The 21,420-nt window shown below is 44.0% G+C and overlaps 1 protein-coding gene across 1 annotated transcript in view; it reads right to left on the bottom strand.

Moving 5' to 3' along the window:
* The window catches only part of LOC308378480 (piezo-type mechanosensitive ion channel component 2-like), a gene marked incomplete at its 5' end in the record, with an annotated part of 111,520 nt that overhangs the window by 51,511 nt on the left and 38,589 nt on the right, over positions 1-21,420 (bottom strand). Inside the window, 2 exons of the mRNA XM_080855416.1 lie at positions 2,580-2,745; positions 14,408-14,450. Of these exons, the coding sequence (XP_080711542.1) occupies positions 2,580-2,745; positions 14,408-14,450 (209 nt within the window). The remainder of the gene's footprint in view (positions 1-2,579; positions 2,746-14,407; positions 14,451-21,420) is intronic.

Raw genomic sequence — 21,420 nt, 5'->3', positions numbered from 1 at the left:
AGAGAGAGAGAGAGAGAGAGAGAGAGAGAGAGAGAGAGAGGAGAGAGAGAGACATAGAGAAAGAGAGAGAGAGAGAGGGGGAGAGAGAGGGAGAGAGAGAGACATAGAGAGAGAGAGAGAGAGCGGGAAGCGAGGGTGGACCGGACAGAGTGACGAGGCACTGTGCTATCGATAGTAGTCAATCCAGCCATTGTTTCAGGGTGCCTCCGCTGCATGAGTCAGATCATGGCAAGCCGCCACAAAGGCTGCGAGGGTTCAAAGGTTAACCCGTCGCTGATGTCAGAAACATATGGGTGTCTCTGAGCTCACATCAGGCAACCAATGCCCCCCGCCCCCAAAAGGAAAAAGACTTGGCACACTCTCGCCATCTTCAAGTCTCGCCATCTTCCAGTTCTAGAACTGAAACGACGTGACTCTCCAACTGTGACCTTTTCCTCGGGGCAGTGGAATAGATCCAATAGTACATCCTAAATCAGGGGGAGGAAAGAGAGAGAAAAAGAAATCCCTTTGGTTTTTGCCATCCTTTGAACTTGAGAAGTCTCTGAAAAGAAGTGGGTTTTCGTTTTGTCTAATAAAATGTTTTTATAACAAGGTCTCCCTCTGCACTGGTGTGTTTTTATACACTTTTCCAGCTCTCTCAAACCAGGAATGCACTACACCATAATTGTAGATGCGGGGGAAATGCAATAGGGGACCAAGGCACAAATAAGGTGGTAATTATTTTGATAGGAACTAGCCGATCTTAAATTTAATAAAAATATAAAGTTCGAGGTCAGCTCTCAAACCAAATCAATACTCTCAAAAATATTTTTGTTTCTTTGACATAAATGGAATATACATAATACTGTTGGAGTTGTCTAATCCACCGTCAACTTCCTTGTGCCAGAAGAGGAGGGATTGAGTTGAAATGCTCAAAAGAGACAACAACGCCATTTTGAACTGCCACAGCTATCTGTCACCCACTGGCTTCATCAACCACCACCAAGTGGGAGTGATCGTACAATAAGAGTCCCATTGCTAGGACAGAGTTTCGCTGTCTAAGCCCGAGGAATCGAAAACAGTCTGCCTTCCATTCCATTAAACGTTTAACTTTTAAACAGGTCAAGTTGTTCAGGGGTTAGGCCCTTGGCTCATAAAAGCGGACGACCTGGAGATAAATACTTTGGAGCTGTGTAATGACACAAGGTCATCATTTTTAAGCCTTGCAATCTGTGCTTCAGATCATGAGGTCTTTCCAAGAACACAGACCTGGCGCTTTTTTGGTGAACGCAGACTGCCCTGAAGCAAACCCGACTATCAATTGCGCCTTTGCGCTCTTGTCTCTCAGCTCCTCTGATTTATTTATTTTTTCTACGCCATTCCCAACATCTCTCTAAACCTTTTATCTGGTCCCGCTCAGTGTTGCCAGATTGGAGGCAAATGGACCCCAGAGGTGTTGACAAAGTCTTCCAAACAGACAGGTTCCACCGAGCCAATGGTAGTCGTCGCTCCTCTAGGGAGTGTTGCACGGAACGGCTCTACTATCTTCGCCCATCCTGGCAGGAGGCAGAGCGGGAGAACAAATAAAAAAACGTTGAGAATCGCAGACCTGGGAGAAATCACGCACAAATGATGTCTCCCTGGTATTCATCCAGACAGTAATGTGCTCCACTTATTATCCTCTGAGGGGCAACAGGGTGTAATTTACAGCCCCGCCGACCATACAACACCTGGAGGAGGAGGAGGAGGAGGAGGAGGAGGAGGAGGAGGAGGAGGAGGAGGTGGAGCTGAGTAGCCTCCTGCTGCAGTGAAGGATAAAGGATTGTGGCGTTCTAGCATGCCAAAGCAATAGGGCAGAGGATAAGATAGATAGATAGACAGAATAGGGCATAGGATTAGATAGATAGAGAGATAGATAGAATTAGAGCAGAGGATTAGATAGATACATAGATACAAGTCGGTGGATGAGTGCTGGAGGAATAACATGCATCTCATTCTTCATTTGGCCCAAACTCTGAGCAGCTTGGACGTATGCTAATATTGTGGGAATGTAGGCAGGCCTTTTAGCAAGGTTTTTCTGTACAGATGGGATGTAACCCTAAGACACTGTTTTGCTGTGTATTACCTGTGTACTGTCTTCACATGGGGTTACAGGGGGCTTGGCTACTTTGCAGGAATGCACAGGTTGAGGCAGTAAACAGTGACCCTTTTTGACTTCATATAAAACCATTTACAACAGAACATAAGAGGACACTGCCAGACATTTGGTGTGCTGACATGCAGCTCTTGAGGGTACAGTTTGAACAATATCATCTTCAACCCAGACATGGGTGATATGTAATTATATTTAAGGTACAGTCCATGATTTTGGTGAAAGGGTGTTGATATCTGTCCTCAACACCCAATCAAATGACGACCCTTTTTTTCGTACTGCTGAAACAACATGCTGATTGGCTGGAATAGAGTATGGCAGGACTGTGTGTCTAATCATTTGCACACAAAGCTAGAGGACAGAGGAGAGCAATCCACTGACCTTGGATTAGCATCACAGGCTTCACCACGACTTTCATTGTTAAGCCCACGGGGGCATCCACACTCACTTGTTTTCCAGCCTCCATGAAGTCAGAGTTGTGTTGCTGTGACGCGTCCTTCACCGGTGGCCTCTCCAGGCTGCGGCACAGGAGCCAGGTGACGAGGCTGGCCACGAACATGCCGATGTCCGGGATGAACACACGGATTCCATTCCCAGCATCCGCCCCTCGCACACTGAAAGAACCGGACACGTAGATTACTATTCAGGTCTATCAGGAGTTGCACAGTAAAGAGTAGTTATGAGGATGATTTCAGTAATCAATATGAAGTCTTATTCCAAGACATTACTGGAAACTAGAGAGCTGTAAACTGTGAGCTGGACTTAATAAAGAACAGGTTTTTAAAAGATTTAACAGAACTATAACTGCAATTTTTAATTGAAATGTATGAGTCAGCTTTTTTTATATTTCATGGATCATGGCCTTTCAGAGTTATCATTAAAAAGTTTACTGTACAAAACTCGTTCTCCATAAAAAAAATGTAGGTGAATTTCTATGCTGAGCCAATTTCCAAACAAAAGAAACAACCCCCACTATCCTAATATTCCCATTGACTGTATTTCCTTCTCTTCTCTAAAGGCAATCTAAAAGGGGCCATTTTTATTTAAAGTTTCTATTCTATTAGTATACAAACATCAGTTTAACAGCATAAAAAGCACAGTATGTCCTGTCCATACATCACGCCCTCAGAAAAACAACGCTAGTTCCTTCTCCACCCACTCCAATAAAAAAAGCTTAGCCCTCATTAAATTACATAAATATTGTCATTAAACAGAGAGCCCATAAATAAATAAAAAAAGCCCTTAGAGGAAAATGAACAGCTGAGATGAAATGGTCTTTCACGCTGAAGTGCTTTTTAGTAGTGCAACAATGTGCTGCAGTGCCTCTTTCTTTTAAAAGAAAGAGAGAAAAAAGAGAAAGGCACACAGAAACACTCTGTTCCACAATAAAGGGCTGCGATTCCCAGTGTCCTCCTTGAAAGCGCCGGGCCGTCTGGTTCTCATTTCCGTGAGCCAGTGAGCTGTGGCCCTCACTGCCCTCCCTAGCTCTCCGGTCCCTTCTCTCTCTCCCTCTTTGTCTCTCTCTCGCTCTCTCTCTCCCTCTTTCTTCCCCTCTCTCTCTCTGTGTGACGAAACCCGTACATGCAGTCATAGGGCCAGGCTGCTCTTAAACCCTTACTGCTGTTCCTCCTTCCTGACTGAAACACAATGTTGGCCTGACTTCACGCTAGCCCCATTCACAATCACACCTCTCCCAGTGGTAAAGAGACCCTCGTTTTCAGATCTTTAAAGGTTTACGGATGCCAAGGCAGTGTTACAATTCTGCTACGGTAAAAGCTGAACTCACTCCCCTCCCTCCCCCCAAAAAAGGAGCCAGCTCATGGGGGACCATGTGGGAGCTCAGCACAATAAACCGGGAGAGCTTTCCAAAGGCATTAATGTCTGTTGAGATACAGAGAGAAATGTGTGGTCTGAAACAACAATCAGAGTTCATCTCCGAACATCACTTTGTGATAACAGGAAAAGGGGAGGGACACCCATAAAAAGGCAAGTCTCTGTTGACATTATCTGATTGTATGCTACATTATGTCATTTAACGAGCCGTGTATGAAGTAGAGTATTGTGCCGGGCTGACATTTTTTAATTAGTTTTTTAACTTGTTGCCTGACTAACTTCTACATCTGAGATAAACGCAAGTGCAGGTCTATTCCTAGGAATATGCAAACAATGATGAATCCTTCATCCTCCATAAATACATGGAGCCGGAAATCTGAGCTTTTGAAAGCTTGGTTTTGCTTCAAACGTCAGTTGCATTAAATCCTAAACAAATGTTTGGATTCACACAGTGCTCGCTCGGCATGCAGCCTCACTTTCAAAGATGGCCCGCGTTGCTGTCCCAGGACACAGCTGCTTTGAAGTAAGGCGATATTTGCTGCGTTAAATTTAATAAGCGGCAGACGGCGCTGGTTAATGCGCTAGAAAAACACAAGGCGGGAGCATTCCGATTAGCCCTTGCAACAACACGGGTACTTCATAATGAAGTGCTTGCCTGTGTCCAAACAGTTTGCACTTTTGGCTTAAAGGGCCTTTCATCTCGGCATGCTCATAAAGAGAAAACTGTGAGCTGGCAAAACTGGAGCCCTCGCACATGGCACTGATTTTTGGTCCGAGAGACACTGTGCTATTACGGAATAACTGTCTTTATGCCATAAAAAAGAATTAAAGGGTTGGTCATCAAAGGGCACAGTAGTAATCGCACCTAAAAATGAGAAGGCTGAATATACAGATTTCATTTTGAAAAAAATGTGGCGGTGGTTCTGGGTTGGGGGTGTGAGGATTTACACAGACATTGTGCCTGAACAGGACTGGTGTGAGCACAAGGAATTTGCTTTAGGCCAAAACACGGAGAGGGAAGAGAACAGTAAAAACAGCGAGAGTGAATTCATTAATGCCACGGACACGCTAAGCCATTTCCACAGATGAAACGAGATGGCAGAAGGCACATTGGCTGGCGGATGGCTTTGATAGGCTGAGAGTGTAGAGCGTGCGACGGATAGCTCCGTTACACTTCGACGCTCAGTGGGGGATACATAGTCGGCCGGTGAGGCTGATGCTTTATCAATCGAGCTTAAGAGCAGACTGTGCAGAAGCTCTCCGGGGTGTGAGGCACGACTCCAGCACTCAAAATACCAGAAAACTGGAGGGGGAATCGGCTGCCACAAGTCGAGCCAAGACGGAGTTGTTCAAATAAACTTGAAAATACGACCAGGAATAACAAACTTAAGGTATAGGTTTCAACCTACATTCCGAGATTTCAACGAAAACGGTCACTTGCGCAATTGATATGACCAGTGAAACGGACCTTTGACATAAAATCAAATATCTCAAGTTCACCGAGGAAAGCTAAATAGTCCCGTTATTGTTCAGCACAGACCAGACAAACAGAGTGGATGAGATCAGAGATAATCATGTTCAAATATACTATTTATGCCACTGCACCACATCTGACAACACCAGCCAAACCAGAACAAACAGACATTGTTGCTCTTGAAAAGCTTAATTCATACGTCTTGATTGTGCTTGCAAAACCCCTTTGCTTGACTTCCATTCATGATCTATTCTGTGAATGAGAAATAAATGTGGGTTAATTTCCTCCTCGTTTTCTGTGTGCACATTTCCACCGTCGAGCAGATCACACTCCCATTTGTAGTAATTAAGGCACCACAGAGGCATGCCTGTGCACATTAACGAACATACCAAATGAATGTCAGAGCCTAGCACACGGTCCTTCCTCCTCTCCATGTGTATTTGTTATTGGCACACATGCCTGCACAGAAAAGGCCAGGAGAGAATAAACAGATCATAGAGGGGTTTTGTGTTGTCAGACTCGAATGTGTAGCAATGAATGCCTAACTAAATGCATTTCAAAGGTCCAGCTGGATATCTGTAGGCAGTGTAATTGAATCAGGACTCTCTGAGAGCTCCTGATGAGGTTGACCCATCATGATCGTGATGAGGCCACTCGACCGATTCAGAGATCTAAAGCAGATTTCATCAAGCAGATTTCTGCATTTTATGAGGACGAAACTGAAATCGAATTTATAGAACATAAAGTATTTTTTTTCCCCCAGCTAGGATCCTTTTAATATTCATTCATGGTACATTTGTACATGATTTCATGGGAAATTAAGACAAATATATGTCTACTTTTATGACTGTGAAGAAATCTCTTTACAAGTGAAGTGAAAACGTCTTCAGATGGGTCCCGCCCGTGTCAGAAAGGCTAGGTGAATATCAAAAGTGGACCACACAGTCAGCCAACCATTTTGTGGTTTTCAATTCATGGAATTTCAACACAAACAGATATCATGTCAGCAAGCACAGGGTCCACACAGGAGGGATTTAATTTACATATTTCAAGGGTGTTGCTCACTAAAAGGTTCACTTTAGTGTCCAGCACACTGAGAGGTTGCCTTCCATGATGGCAATGCTCCAACATGGAGCCCACAGAGTGCTCCTTCACAGCCTAATACCCGCCTTGGGACATGTTAGCTTTAGCGATTGCTTTATTTAAGAAACTGCTAGTCCAGATCCCATCGGTCAGAAAGTGATATTGCTCTTGGGGCTTTTCAACCCTCTCGTGTACTTACCAGGGAACAGAGTATACATTTACAGTTTTCAAATATTACATTATTTTTTCGGTTTAACTGCAGTATCGTTACTGTTTTTCTTAACTCAGCTACAACACATTATCTATTTCAATTATGTTGGTAGTCAGTCAGTCATTGGGCCTGTCCGAGATGAAAAATGGTTGTGAACCCTTGAGCCTGATCCCCAGGAAGTCTGCCTCCAGCTTAAAAATGACTGCGCAGGATCCACTGTCAGAATGCCCCTGATCAAATGTGACAGTCACTCATATCTACGTCTCCTTAAACAACTCAGCTCCGTTATAATTGCATTCATAAAAATGATTTCTGGATTAAGGACGTCAGCAAAGGATAAATTATTGATGACCCCGGACTCCTTCCCTGCAGTCATCTGAGAAATATGGTGCCACGTTACGATTCAAAACCCACAGCTAATAGGATGATAAACCGGCTGACAGACATGCTGCAATTGTCAACTTAGGCTATACAAGGGGCAAAAAAAGGTGGTCTGTCAACAGCATGACACGCACATTCATGTTAATTATTCAGCGGTGGGACCTTTGAACAGATGTAATGGAGCAATGATCTCTTAAAGCGTGGGCAGGTTTCATGCAATGCAGGAATAAGAGTGTCTGGGAATTATTGAGCCCTCCGGTGGGAACCTGCGTGCAGTATTATGCTTGCTCAATTTACACTCCCTCACTTAGCCAGTGCATTCATCCAGAGCCATGTGGAGGAGAGATTAGGCATACTGTACAGTTTATCAGGCTGCTCTAGTCCCTGGGAAACTCATGCTGTGCTCGGCCCGTTCAGCTACACCAGAGGGCCAAGATAGGTGGATCTCAGATACTGGATGACTCGGGAATGTAGGGTGCACTGACAGAGGGGGCGATGACTGAGGGGGCATTTAAGATTGTGTGTGTGTGTGTGTGTGTGTGTGTGGGAGGGGTTCTTCTGTAAGATTGGTCTGAGATGACAATATTTTGTAATATAGGTTTTTTTTTCTCTGAAAATATATTTTAGATAGCATACAGACAATAAGCAATACAGATAATATACAAGCAATATCCATATTCTATAAAAGACAAACAATATACATAACGTGGAAGTGTGTGTGGTAGTGCAAACTACAAAAATGTGCATCATGTATAGGAATGAAATTGTGTGGTTAAAACTTTCAGACAATTCAGGTGTGAGCCTGCAGCTTTATTCACGGGCCCGGGGAAAATTACAAGCACCACAAGGGTCAAACAACCAATCCAAAGCTCTGAGGGGCCCCTTCTTCTTATTACAAACTCAACTCATGCCACACATACAGTCCCATTATTTCAGTGAAAGACACCTGGCTAACAGCCATATGACCAAACTAGTTTTGACTGGTTTCTATCAAGACTAGGAAAAAGTGATGACTCGACAGGGATTTCACAATGCATTATATCTGTCTTCCAATTGTTGTTGCACCATCCCATGGTGTCAATTATGTATGTCAGCATAATTTCCTGCTACTGTTAAGGTCATGTATGTAACATTGTGGCTTATGTCTGCCTAAAGGAGGCCCCCTGGTCCTGTAAATCTGTTTCTCACGTTCCTTGGTAGAACAAGGAATTTTTGTAGGCACTAAAATACATATTGAAGTCATAAGACCCTGAGGAACAGAAAGTAAGAGCATATCTTTCAAATTAACACACCGTAAAAGGAAAACTTATCTATACCAAGCATTGTAAGGTATAAAACACCTATTTGTACAATTTCTAGATGTGTAGCAGGATGTAACAACTAGCTGAGGAAACAAGAGTGGCTATGGCATAGCAGATGATACTGATGAGCTATTTATGAGGGTGATGGCATGGGTGAAGAATCTGTTCCTGTGTCTTGTAGGGTTAGGGTTAGGGTGATGGCATGGGTGAAGAATCTGTTCCTGTGTCTTGTAGGGTTAGGGTTAGGGTGATGGCATGGGTGAAGAAACTGCCCCGGTGTCTGGTAGTTTTGGTATACAGGGTTCGGTAGTGCCTGTCGGAGGGAAGGAGTTGAAAAAGGTTGTGTCCGGGCGGTGGGGAATCTGTAAGATCTATCCTGCCCGTTCCCTGGTTTGTGAAGAGAACCAGTTCTGGAGGGCGGGCAGGGGAGCACCAATGAGTTTTTCTTCTGTCCTCACTGTTTGCTGCAGTGTGGTCCTGTCCTGTTTTCTGGTTACTTTGAACCAGAACTTGATGAATGTGCACAGGTCGGATGTGATGACTGCGGTGGAGAACTGGCTCAGCAGCTCCTGTGGCAGACCGTACTTCCTCAGTTGCTGCAGAAAGTAAATCCTCCGCAGGGTCTTTTTGAGGAGCAACTTGAAGGGTTCCACGATTGACAGAGGGCTGTTGTGATATCGTGAGGGGGAGCAGTGCTGAGGTGTATCTCCTAAAGTCCACTGTCATCTCCACAGTCGTGAGCGTGTTCAGCTCCAAGTTGTTCTGGCAGCACAAGAGCATCAGCTGTCCAACCTCCCGCTGTTAGGCGGACTCGTCGTCATCTTGGATGGAGTCCGATGAGCATAGTGTTTTTTGCAAAATTCCTTGGAGGTGCAGTCGCAGGAGAGAGGGAGAAGAGCATGAGAAAGGAGAGAGGACACATCTCTGGAGAGCAGTAGCACTAACTGTCCGTATACCAGACATGATGTCCCCCGGTCTCACCTACTCACTACTGAACATGCTCTCAAAGTTCAATGATACATCAAAATCACTTCCTGGATGTGCACAATCGCGCAAGCAGGCAGTGGCCTATACACGGCTCCAAACAGGCACATAACCGATATGTACATTAGGATTATGATGATGCGTGTTCAGGACAAACATATCAACCACTTCCCTTTTAATCCCAGATGAAGATGTCCTTACCAGGCAATTACTCGTCTACAAGCATCCTCGGGACTCGTCGGACAGCAATTGCGGCTTAATTGTTTGTACAGTAAACACAGAGGGCACAGAGGCCCAGAGGCGCGTGGCATTACGCCCGGGCAACGATGAACCCCGGCCAAAGCCCACCGGGCACCACCCTCGCCAAGAGCAACAAGAGCACAGTGGCACGATTCAGGACCCGCCTCAGCCGGGGCCCTAAAAGCCGTCCAGCTCCAGCCCCAGCAACCATCTCCCCTGAGATTTTAGTGCCCTGGTTTAATCAGATTACAGAAAAACATTAGCAATTCATTTTGTGTAACTCCCGACTAAAATGTGGAACACATGTGCGAATTAAAGAGAGAGTATTACGGTGTCGTGGAAGTGCCATCTAATGCATGATGCATGAGGTCACAAGGTGGATGTGGCCAATTAGCTACTGTACACTGTTAGAAAAATACTGTTCATACACTCATTCCCATGGAGAGACTACTTTGGGATTTATGAGGCACCCTTTCCTAATAAGTGTAGAAAAAAAGATTTACATCAATTGTTGATTCTGAACACTCCCCTCTCAATCCTGACGATCGTAAGGCATACAATTCTGATAGCATGGCATAGTTTGTTTGTGGTAGTAGCAGACAAAAGGCTAAATTGCAGAAAGTACAATTTTTTTCACTTTCACTGGCATATAAATTCAGTGACAGGCGTGCTCTATACTGGAAATTACATCATGATATACTGGAACATTCAAAAAGTGAGTTCTATAAAACACTCCATGGAAATATGGGTGAAGGAGTCAGGAAAAAAGATAAAGGTAAACAATAAAGTATTTTTAAAACAATTCAGGGAAACCTAATATGATAACACCATATCAAGTCTAGCCAGTGTGCAGTCACAGATCTATATCAAGTCAGATAGAGTCGGCCATGCATGGACATATTTAGACACCACACTGGGAATTTGCTTCAGCGTCTATCTTCAAGTGACTGGGAATACAGATTCTTTTTTTTCCTCCCACAATGAAACAAGCCACTGTGGGCACTATGGGTCTCTAAACACACACAAAGATAGCATGTAATTGCCTATGGTGTCACTTCCTGAGGCAGTAACAGTGATTCTATGTACTGCAATTATACTGAGAATCACATAAGTATTTCCCAAGGGAATGTAAAGACGATTTACGTTCTGGGACCCCTACTGCTAACCATGTACTTAAGGTTTCCACTGTAAATACAAGAACATTTAGCTAACCAGTAATGTGTGTGATGTGAGATGCAAAAGCCCCTTCTCCTTCTGTTGCATAACAATACTAAACAGTTGCCAAGGGTAATATTCCGGCTAAGGCTCCAAAGCACATTAACCCTACCATCACAGAGGGGCAAACTATTAAAATATTAATGAAAGAAAAAAACAACCCTGGACAAATGTTACTAGCATCAAATTTCACATATAAAACTTTTTAATTACAATTTTTAATGTCAATTGATAATAACAATGTTTCTTGATACCTATAACCAGGCTTTGCAGGAGATGTGTGCTGCAGCTGCAGTAGCTGTGGGTAGCTGCACACCAACAGGACTGGAGGGAATTGTTGGGGGGGAGGGGGCGGAGGGGGCGGGTAATAACAGCACACAGTAGCCATGAGTTACGTAAACAACCCTCTCCTCCCGTCCCCGTCCCCCATAGTTGCTGGACACATCACTCACTCGCCTCAGCAGCACTTCCAGACGGCGAGCGCCTTTATGTTTCACGGGCGACTAAATTACAGGTGTCTGTCTGTCGACGACACCTGCCTCCTGCGCTCCTGAGTCAGACGGCTACGCCTCAGCCTGAGCAGCTGTTTGCTGACGTGTCGTCTAGTGTAGCGTCGTCCTGCTAGCTTCCCCAGAGCTCACAGGGAAACAGCCCGCCTCCACTGGGAGTGTGTCACTGGCAAGAGTGGGGTTTTATGTGACAGATCAGCCGAGGTTCACACCAGTGATTTATACAGCGTTGCTGGTGATGATGATTTAATGAGGGGCTGCACTTAAAGGAGATTGAAATACCAGTAGTTAACATGACAGGTGATTAAGAAGATTGTATGACCTTTGTAAAAATATATTTTTTTGTCTTTTTGGTGAGTAGTTACCTGCTCTATCTAATATCTATGCCGAAGCAGTGGTTTTAAACAGCTTTGTGGAGGGAGTCTGTGACCTATCAGCATTCTAACTTAGAGAGACACTAATGAAATGTTCTTTCTGCGTGATCCTTCCCTGCTCTGAAAAAGTACACATACACAAATCAATCTACACACAAAAGACACACACACACTTCCCCATGCATCCTAATCAGAGCTGTGTGTGACTGTTTGTGTGTATGTATGTGTGTGTATCTGTAAATGTTTGTGTGTAAATGGAGTGCATCAGTCAGCAGCGACCCTGTGGCGACAGACTCTTCTGTCTGAGTCACTGCCATTCATCGGAAACATCACCTGCCCCCCTGGTCTCAGACCGTCTCTGGCCTCCTCCAATCAAGACGCACTGGCGGCTGCTATCACTGACTACTGACTGAGAGACAAGCGTCTGCCGCTTCAGGAGAAGACAGGAGGCACCAGAAGACACGAGAGGAAAGGACAGGAAAGAGGAGAGGAGAGGAGAGGAGAGGAGAGGGGAGGAGAGGAGAGGAGAGGAGAGGAGAGGGGGACAGGAAAAAGAGGATTACTGTCTGATTATTAAGATACAGTAATTAACTTGAAATAAACTGAGGAAGGACAGGAGACAGTGGAGAAATGGGAAAGCAAAGGAGAAAAAGAAGACAGGAAGAGAAGAGAAATCAAGAGAGGAGTGGTAATGCAAGTAAGGACCCAAGAAACGGGAATTGTTTCTAGTTTTACCTCACGAAGGATGTCTGACCAGAGAAAGAGAGCATGACCTTAATCAGGAAACTACAGATCCACAGTTTGAATGCTGAAGTAAAAATATTGTTAAATGAGAATAGAGAGAGAGAGAGAGTAAGATTTGTAGTTGTAGTTGTAGACACAGTTTTCTTTCACCAGTGCTTAAACTCCTTCCAAAATTTTGATGTCAATGTAAATGTGCCTCCATCCTATTGTACACCTCTGAGTTGGTATTGTTTTCCCTAATAATATCACTATAATAAAACATGTATTAATGTAATATCTTTCACTGATAATATCACTGTAATTCAAAGTTTATTAATGTAATATGTTAACATCACATTCCAGATGAAGTACGTTTAATACCCCTTTAATCCTTTTACAGTCCAAGCATGTCTATGAGGTTATACACAGTGATACCAGAGCACTAGTCCTGAGAAAACAAGCATGCTCTGTTGAAATGGGTAATGCTATTTTTTTTTAAATATTCTACATTCTATTGATTTTATCTTTTGAGTCTGTGTATGCTTGCGACTGTACTGTTATATTCCTATATTTTGATCCAGCTGGCTAGGGGAAGAGGTAGAGTAGCGGGATAGAATTATGTGATATTGTAACAAAACCCCTAATAAAACAAGATGTTCTTCATTAATCTGATCTATGAGATGCACCTTTGACTTCGCTTCAAATATTTCACTCCAAAACTTGTTCTATCAAGACATTCCTTGACAAATAGGGCGAATGATAAATGCTGCGGTCACTTTGTGTCTTTCACAGTTAAATTAATCAAGAACACAGACACACCAACACCCACACACTGCTACACACACACAGACACACACACACAGACCAAGCGCGTGTGGAAAATTCACATCAAAAGCTTTCCCATGACCCCTTTCCACACTTACATCACTCATTGCAGTAAGATGCTATCAATAGACCCCTGCTAAGAGCTGCTTCGACATTATGAATTAGCGATGCACGCCTGTGACAGCCAATGCAGTCCCTCTGTTGGGCCGACTAAAACAAATGTGACGCTAGGGCAAACAAGTTCACTGACACGCTTAAAGACAAGTCCCAAGAGAGCTGGCTAAAGGGCATAACTGTTTAAACAGAACGTGTCACAACTTTGAACCAAAATAGACTGAGAATTCATTTTGTGAATGTAGCTGTTAGCATAATAGATTTTCTGGCACAGGAAGTGGATGGGGAAACACACATTTTTTCCTGTAATTATTATTGAGGGCATTGTTCAAGCTTGAAGATTTAGTATGTTTTGGATTAAACAAGTTTCTTTTGATGCAGTCTTTTCCATCATCTACTGTACAATAATGCCAATGCTCCCTCAACAGGGATACAGGATTGGCGGGTGGAGTTTTGAGGGAAGTGTTCCTACTGCTGAACGGTCCCCTGTAAAAAGACTATTAATTAATCCAAGAGAGAGGATTTGTGTCTCTATACACATGGAACAAGGTGATATCCATACACCTTTCAGGATTTGCATTTTATCCCTGGCGTCCTACTTAAAACCTTCAACAGCTCAAGTCCAAAGTTTACATTCAGTGTCAGTTGGAAGTATGCACTTAAAATTTAATTTTATCATCGTTATTATATAAATATAGTACAATGAACATTTGATATTGATCCATGTTATTATAAGGTGTATTTAGGCTTAAGCCAGATTAAGGGTAATAATATCTACTTAATTTAGAGGTATATAATATAGGTTATTACATTGTAATAGGGACCCTTAATATAACGTGGGTCAGACCATCCTCTATGTGAGAAAGCTAAAGCACACCTAAGAATTCTAGACAGAAAGAGTGTCCACAGCATACTGTCATTGAAAGACCCTTTGCAGCTCACAACACCAGCAAATGCCTCACATCTGGGGACACATGTCAAAACGTGCACAGTGGGAACAATGCCTTACCTCTCGAAGCCCAGCTGTCGTATTGACTTCTCCCATGAAGAACCTGCAAGGGAGACAAAAGACAGATGAAATACTTTGCACAGAACAAAAGACTGAAAATACCCTAATATAATGCAGTGCAAGAATATATATAAGTATAACAACATGTGATGAAATGTTGTAGCGGATTGGCTTTGAGTATTGTATTTTCTATTAAGGTGCCAGGTTCTTTTGGACAATGAGAGCTGACTTCAACAGTTTTTTACAGCATAACTACTCCCCTGCTACCACACACACACACACACACACACACACACACACACACACACACACACACACACACACACACACACACACACACACACACACACACACACACACACACACACACACACACACACACACACACACACCACACACACACACACACACACACTATGTCCTCGTCAGAGTACCCAATCCTGGAAATGACGTCTGAAGAACATGAGGACCATGGTGCCCCTGTGTGTGTTCGCAGCATTCTCACACTTCATTGGAACCGAGTACAGAGATCAGAACCACATGTGTTGAGGTGAGCCCCACACACACGTGAAGAGTCCGTTGAGACCCATCCATGCCTCTCCTGGAGAGAGCTGACATCCCCTGTGATTCATAAGCAGTTGACTGAGAGAGAGAGAGTAAGAGATAGGGTATGGAGAGAGAGAGGGAGGGATAGAGAGAGAGAGAGACAGAGAGGAAGGGATAGAGAGAGAGAGATAGAGGGAGGGAAAGAGGAGAGAGAGAGGGATAGAGAGAGAGAGAGGGAGGGATAGAGAGGCCTTTGCTTTTTTCTCCCTCCTTCCTCACTTGCTTTTTAAGACATGCTTCAGATCAGATTTGTTTAAGCGACACAACAAGCTTTCCACCCAAGGCATCAATCCTGCCGCACGCTCTCAAACATGCCAAGCCCCTTGTTAAGAGTCTGCGCGCTTGTTTACAAGGACACTTCCAGGTATTCTGCTGAGCTTCAGGGGGAATTCAGTCTGTCTGTGGGAATCAATCTTTGTTTCCATGCCAACCTTTATGTGCTGCATTCATCCCTTTAGCGCTTAAGTTCAACAAATTAACACGGCTTGTGTGCGGTTGGATAATTAGCTTTGTAATCACAGGAGGTATTCGCAATGGCAGGTAAATAAAGCCTCACTCATTTAAGTTACCTCAGACTGTGACAGTGATGACTATTGGCAAAATGACAATAGGAAACTTGGGTATTATTAACAGTAAAAGACAACAGGTAAGTTGTGTTACTGTGTACTAGTGCCATGTTTATTTCTTTTGCCAGTAGAGACACTGGGTAGTAATTAGCTATCATAACCTTGCATCATCAACCAGCAGCACTATCATCAACAGTTACACACTTTAATTTCAATTAATTTGCCTTCCATATTAACTGTAAGTGTCTTTTGCTGCCTAAAAAGTTTGGGTTTGACATATAGCAAGTAGTAGTCTTTACACCCCTACGTTTTCACGACCTATGATCTACTGTCGGTGCCAAGAACAATATGTCTTCACAATGGATTTCTAGAATGTTCTTCAAACCCAAAAACGTATGTGGCTCCCTTCCCCCCTAGAATGTACACCTGTGACATGGTAAAATGAGCCATTGGTATTTGTTGATATTGGCCATTGGACAGAAGGGCTTTCAAAGACACCTTTAAAGATTCTATTGTATATTGTTCCCCTGATGCCCTACCCTTTTCGCTGAAGTAATACAGGAGAAGTGTATCCGTGGGCTCCTCTGGTTCATGTACAGTTTACAGACCGATAGACCGATCACGTCCTACACTAATACACACACATGCAGAGCACATGATATACTCCCAAAGTTCTCACTCCCCCTTCAGACCACTTTCCCTGGAACAACACGGCGGTTTCCTTCTATTGAGGAGTTATCTGCAGAGAGGCACGGCAGTTTGGGGATTCGTAAAGGAGCCAGACCAGATCAAACGAGCGAGGCCGTGAGTGCGCTCTCTCTTCATTAATGCCATGCTAGGGCTCGGGCTTTCAGGCGGGGGCAGGGAGCATGAGAAAGAGACGCGTTCTTGGAGAGAGTTGCCTCGGCGCATGCTGGATAAATGCCTGAGTCAGCTTTCAGTGTGGGTGCAGATCTGCCCCCCGCCCTCCCCCAAATCCACAGCGCCCCCACCCCACCCCCAAACAATGAGAACCCTGTGGGGACTCAGCAGTGGTGCAATCCAGAGCCCCCCCCTTCTCCTCCTGTCACTTTTGGGCTCCTCCTGAACTGTAGGGAGTGTAAATCCATTCAGGGTAGACAGAATAACGGCACAATAGGGTCAGAACAGTTCAATATCTCATGTTTAAGCCTCCGTGTGTCAGACGTGTAAAACAATACAGTTATATATTTCAACTTGCACCCAGTTTCACACTTCTGAAACAGAATGAAAGAAACGACTGCAGTGCTCTGAAATGCAATACTAAAGGTGAATGCACAGGTCCTTGCATACAATGAAATAGAGAAGAGTCAAAATCTGGTCTTTATTGACTGTCCACAGTGAAAGCTTATGTAAGGTCCAAAGAGGTTGAAAACTGAATGAATGGTTGTGCTGCCACATAAAAATAATGAATGCAGTGATGTCTGCATGCCTTGGTTATAACTTTATGAATTTGCTGTACTGGAATTACTTCCCAGAAAACCTGAGAAACAAAAAAGATTCCGCACTTTTGCTGGTTCATTTTCCGCTGATACCTTAATTGTGTAGATTTGTATTAACTCCTCTCAAAGTATAGAGAAGAGTGAGGTGTGCTGGAGGTGGGGTGGTATTGGTGATGGCTGTGTTGGATGCGTACATGGGTAAGCGTTGAGACGGAGCGAGGGTAGTTGTCCATTAGGGCTGAAGTGGCGGCAGCTGCAGGGGAAGCGAGGGGTGTCTCTGACTTCATCTCCCGGAGCGAGCCCACAGGCATTAGAGAGGAAACACCTCATTGAGCTGGGCAGTGGCATGGGCCACTATAAGCAGTGGTGTAGTACAGGGTATACGCAGGTATACGAAGTATACCCACTTATTTTACTGTCAGCATTGCGTATACCCACTTCTCAAAATAGGTTGTTTATCCTACACACACACACACACACTTACACGCGCGAGCACACACACACACACACACACACACACACACACACACACACACACACACACACACACACACACACACACACTCTCTCACACACACATACAGTCTCTCTCCCTTTGTCTCTCTATCTCACTCACACACACACACACACACACACACATTGTGCCACATATACACACACACAAACCCATTCATTGTTTCATGAAAACTATTTTTTTTGAGATGCGGTATACAAATCCATACACATTCGAACTTTGAAAAGCGAAAATATTCTTGTGATATTGGTCTCTATTATGATTTCTCAGGAGGCACATTTTTATCTTTGATCATTGGTTGACTTTTGTTTGTTTTAGTCACCCTCCGCAAATACCTGCATGTCTACCATACACAGAAAAAAAAAAAAAGTTTTGAACATGGAAATGTTAATTGCTGTTAAAATACCCCGCACCCAGCCAGCGTCTAAGTGTCTGAGGGGATAAGAGAGCGTTTGAAGTTCCTGAGCTTCATCTTACTGCTAACAGCACCGTCACACCCGCCTTAAGATCAGACTGAATACCACACCTCAATGTAGGCTCGTGCTCAGTAATGGTTTATGATGGCTGAGGTGAGCATAGGGAGAAACACAGTATTCTTTTTCTCAGCTCTGGTATGCCAGCTATACAGTGCGAGTTTCATATCACTTACACTTCTACTCTTTTTTTTTAATTTTTCATGTTATCTTGGCTTAGATTTTGTGTTTAAAATATACAGGGTGAAAAAACAGTGACAGCTTAGTCGAAAGCGGCGTGTGAAGTTGTGTGGTAGCTCCTAGAAGTCAAAGGTATGGTGTATGAGCAAACAAGCTTTCCACCCTGAATCATTAACCCTGTCACTGTATAGAACCCAGGCCTCCTACTGAGGGTTTTACAACATCCTCTTCAGTCTCTGTCATCCAGTGTTGTGAAATCCCCCGCTGATGCATGGCTGCAAGCCACATGCACACAGTTTATAGGAAAACGGCTGAGTAAGGCTGTGTTATTCTATTCTATATTCAGAAAATACAGTCAAGGAAAGATGCATTGAATACATGTCAATCATACATCATAATCAATTTGGGACAGAGTCAAAGTAAGTTTGGTGAGTCTACCATCTTTGAGAGTATAGACCACTACTTATAACCTCTGGGTGACTTTGGTTGTAACTCCAGTGACCAACTAAATGACTACAGTCCCCGTCCCATGGTGCAGGCCCAGGTGTGGGGGTGTGTGCCTTGTGTGTGAGGTAATACAACCAAATAAACAGGGCATAAAGAACAACAGCTGTGGGACACCAGTACTTAACCTTAGCACAGACAGAAAACCAGACACACATGGACAGACAGAAACACGTGCACACACACAGACGCACGAACGCACGCACACACGCACGCACGCACGCACGCACGAACGCACGCACGCACGAACGCACGCACGAACGCACGCATGCACGCACATACACACACACACACACACACAAACACACACACACACACATACAAGCATATGCACACATACACGCACGCCCACGCACGCACGCATGCATGCACGCAGGCACACATACAAACACACACACACACACACACACACACACACACACACACACACACACACACACACACATTCAGGGCAGGACACGGAATTAGGAGACAGGATGCACAGTAGGCACTGCAAATAGAGAAGGCCAAAATAGACCACTAGTCTTTCAGCAGGCTGGGAACACTGTAGCAGAAACACAGGTGAACCCAGTCCATGTATACAGTAGTAGCCTATACAAAGTGCAGTGTTCCTGAATCACACACACACACACACACACACACACACACACACACACACACACACACACACACACACACACACACACACACACACACACACACACACACACAAACACACACCTCCTCCGCTCACACACACATGCACACAATCCTTGGAAACAATTTCACTGGATGCCTGCAATCCTTCACGATCTGGGACACTAATTTCTCCTCAGGTAATTAGAGTAAAGTACACAATGGCAGAGGCACCTGTAATTAATAGTCAATCGCCTGCTGATTAAAAGGTGAAGAAGAGAGAGGAACTATTTCTCTGTTTGTGCACAGAGGGGCCCCCAGAGTTAGGGGAAGACCTGTCAGCGCTCAAGAAAAATGATAATAGCGCATTTATGTGCCTCAAACAGCGAGCGATTCAGGATTTTTTTTCACAGAAACACCTGCGGAAAAGGGCGTTCTAAAAACAATCCCCACCAGAGAAGCTGTGGTTTCTTATTGTTGAAACAAAGCCATGGACTAGGCCGTGTGTGCAACGCAGCACTGTGTTTTATTATGGCTAAACGTGTGTTATTTGAGACGACGACTCCGTTTGGTACCAGAGGGGGAAAAACAAGGCATTCAAAACTCAAAACCCCAAAGGGAGAGCCACTGAAATACTAACAAAAAGCTGAAACTCTAAACAACAAGCACACTACTTCCAGTCACAAACTACCACTATAATTTCTTCAAGCCCAAAAAAAGATTTACTGTAATACATGGTTGACTTGCATTCATGTCTTTGTTTGCCATTTTTAATGCTACAATTTCATGTCTGCATTTATTTGTGAAGCAAGTGGAGAGAATTAATACCAGGAAGACTGAATCATTTTCATTGCCAAACATTGTGCCTCAATCTAATAAGTGGATAAAATAACATCCCTGGCAAATGCAGTTTGCAGTAATATGAACTATGCTCTCTTTTTTTCATTGCACATGGTCAGTGTTACTCCAAGGAACATTGCATTAACAAAAATGGTGGCAGTGGTGGTAGTATTTAAGATGATTAGCATTTGATCTCAGGAGCTCTTTAAAATGCATGGTCCACAAAACCTCCCCAATTGTCATATAAAGCCACAGGCTTCAATTTGCCCTAAGATAGATCGATGTTTATGGTAGTCTATTCAAAGTGGACCTTTGTCTTTAAAAAAAAACGAGATGAAGGTCACAGAGTATTTTTAGATCGATTTAAGGCTCCTGCATCCTGAGAGGAAGGCGATTCTTATCGGCCTCTCAGTCATTGACAAGGAAGGGGGGAATACGATGAAAAAATAGAAAGAGGACCTTTTCGTTTGGTGCGTTTTGTTATTATTGCTTCTGACAGGGTCTTTACTGTAGTGACAGACGTAAATCTGTGTTGCTGGCACCCTGACAAGGGCGTGGAGCTCCAGTGGATGCCAGAGAAGAGAACAAAGCATCATTACTCTCTACAGAAAGGTCGGGGGGGGGGGGGGGGGGGGGGATGTGATCGACCTCTCAGAGGTGGGCTCCACTCTGCCACTCTCCCACATTCCACACAGACAGGCATGATGGGATCTGTAAGGTGACTGTATGTCTTGTGTGCTATGCTGGGCTACGGAAGTCCAACTGTGTTTGCAATACAAGCCCAAGGATAAGGAATGATAACAAGGGTCAGGCGCTACGTGTTATCCAATACACATCATCATTATGGACAATGAGGTGATGGGATGCTGGATATGAAATGAGAAGCTACAAATTCTAATTCCAGGGAAAATAATGTACAGTAATCTAATGAACTGGAAAATACAACAAACGACAGAGATCTAACTGTATTTGTGATTCAAAAATGTAGCCTGTCCCTCTCTTGCGTTCATTTCACTCACTCTCTTTCTCTCTCTCTCTCAATCTCTCTCTATTCCTCTAATATCACTCTTTCTCTATCTCGCTCACACACACACACACACACACACACACACACACACACACACACACACACTCAATCACGCTCCCTCCTTCTCTCGTTCTCTCTATGAGCTCCTGACAGTTTGAGAACCTTTCAGACTGAAGCACAGCTCGTGCCACAGCGCTTTCATTTAGACCCGGGTGTCATTTTTCACCA

Source organism: Sprattus sprattus (assembly GCF_963457725.1).
Source record: "Sprattus sprattus genome assembly, chromosome: 17".
NCBI classification, from domain to species: Eukaryota; Metazoa; Chordata; class Actinopteri; order Clupeiformes; family Clupeidae; genus Sprattus; species Sprattus sprattus.
Note: the sequence above shows the minus strand (reverse complement) of the source record. Positions and strands in the feature narration are given on the sequence as shown.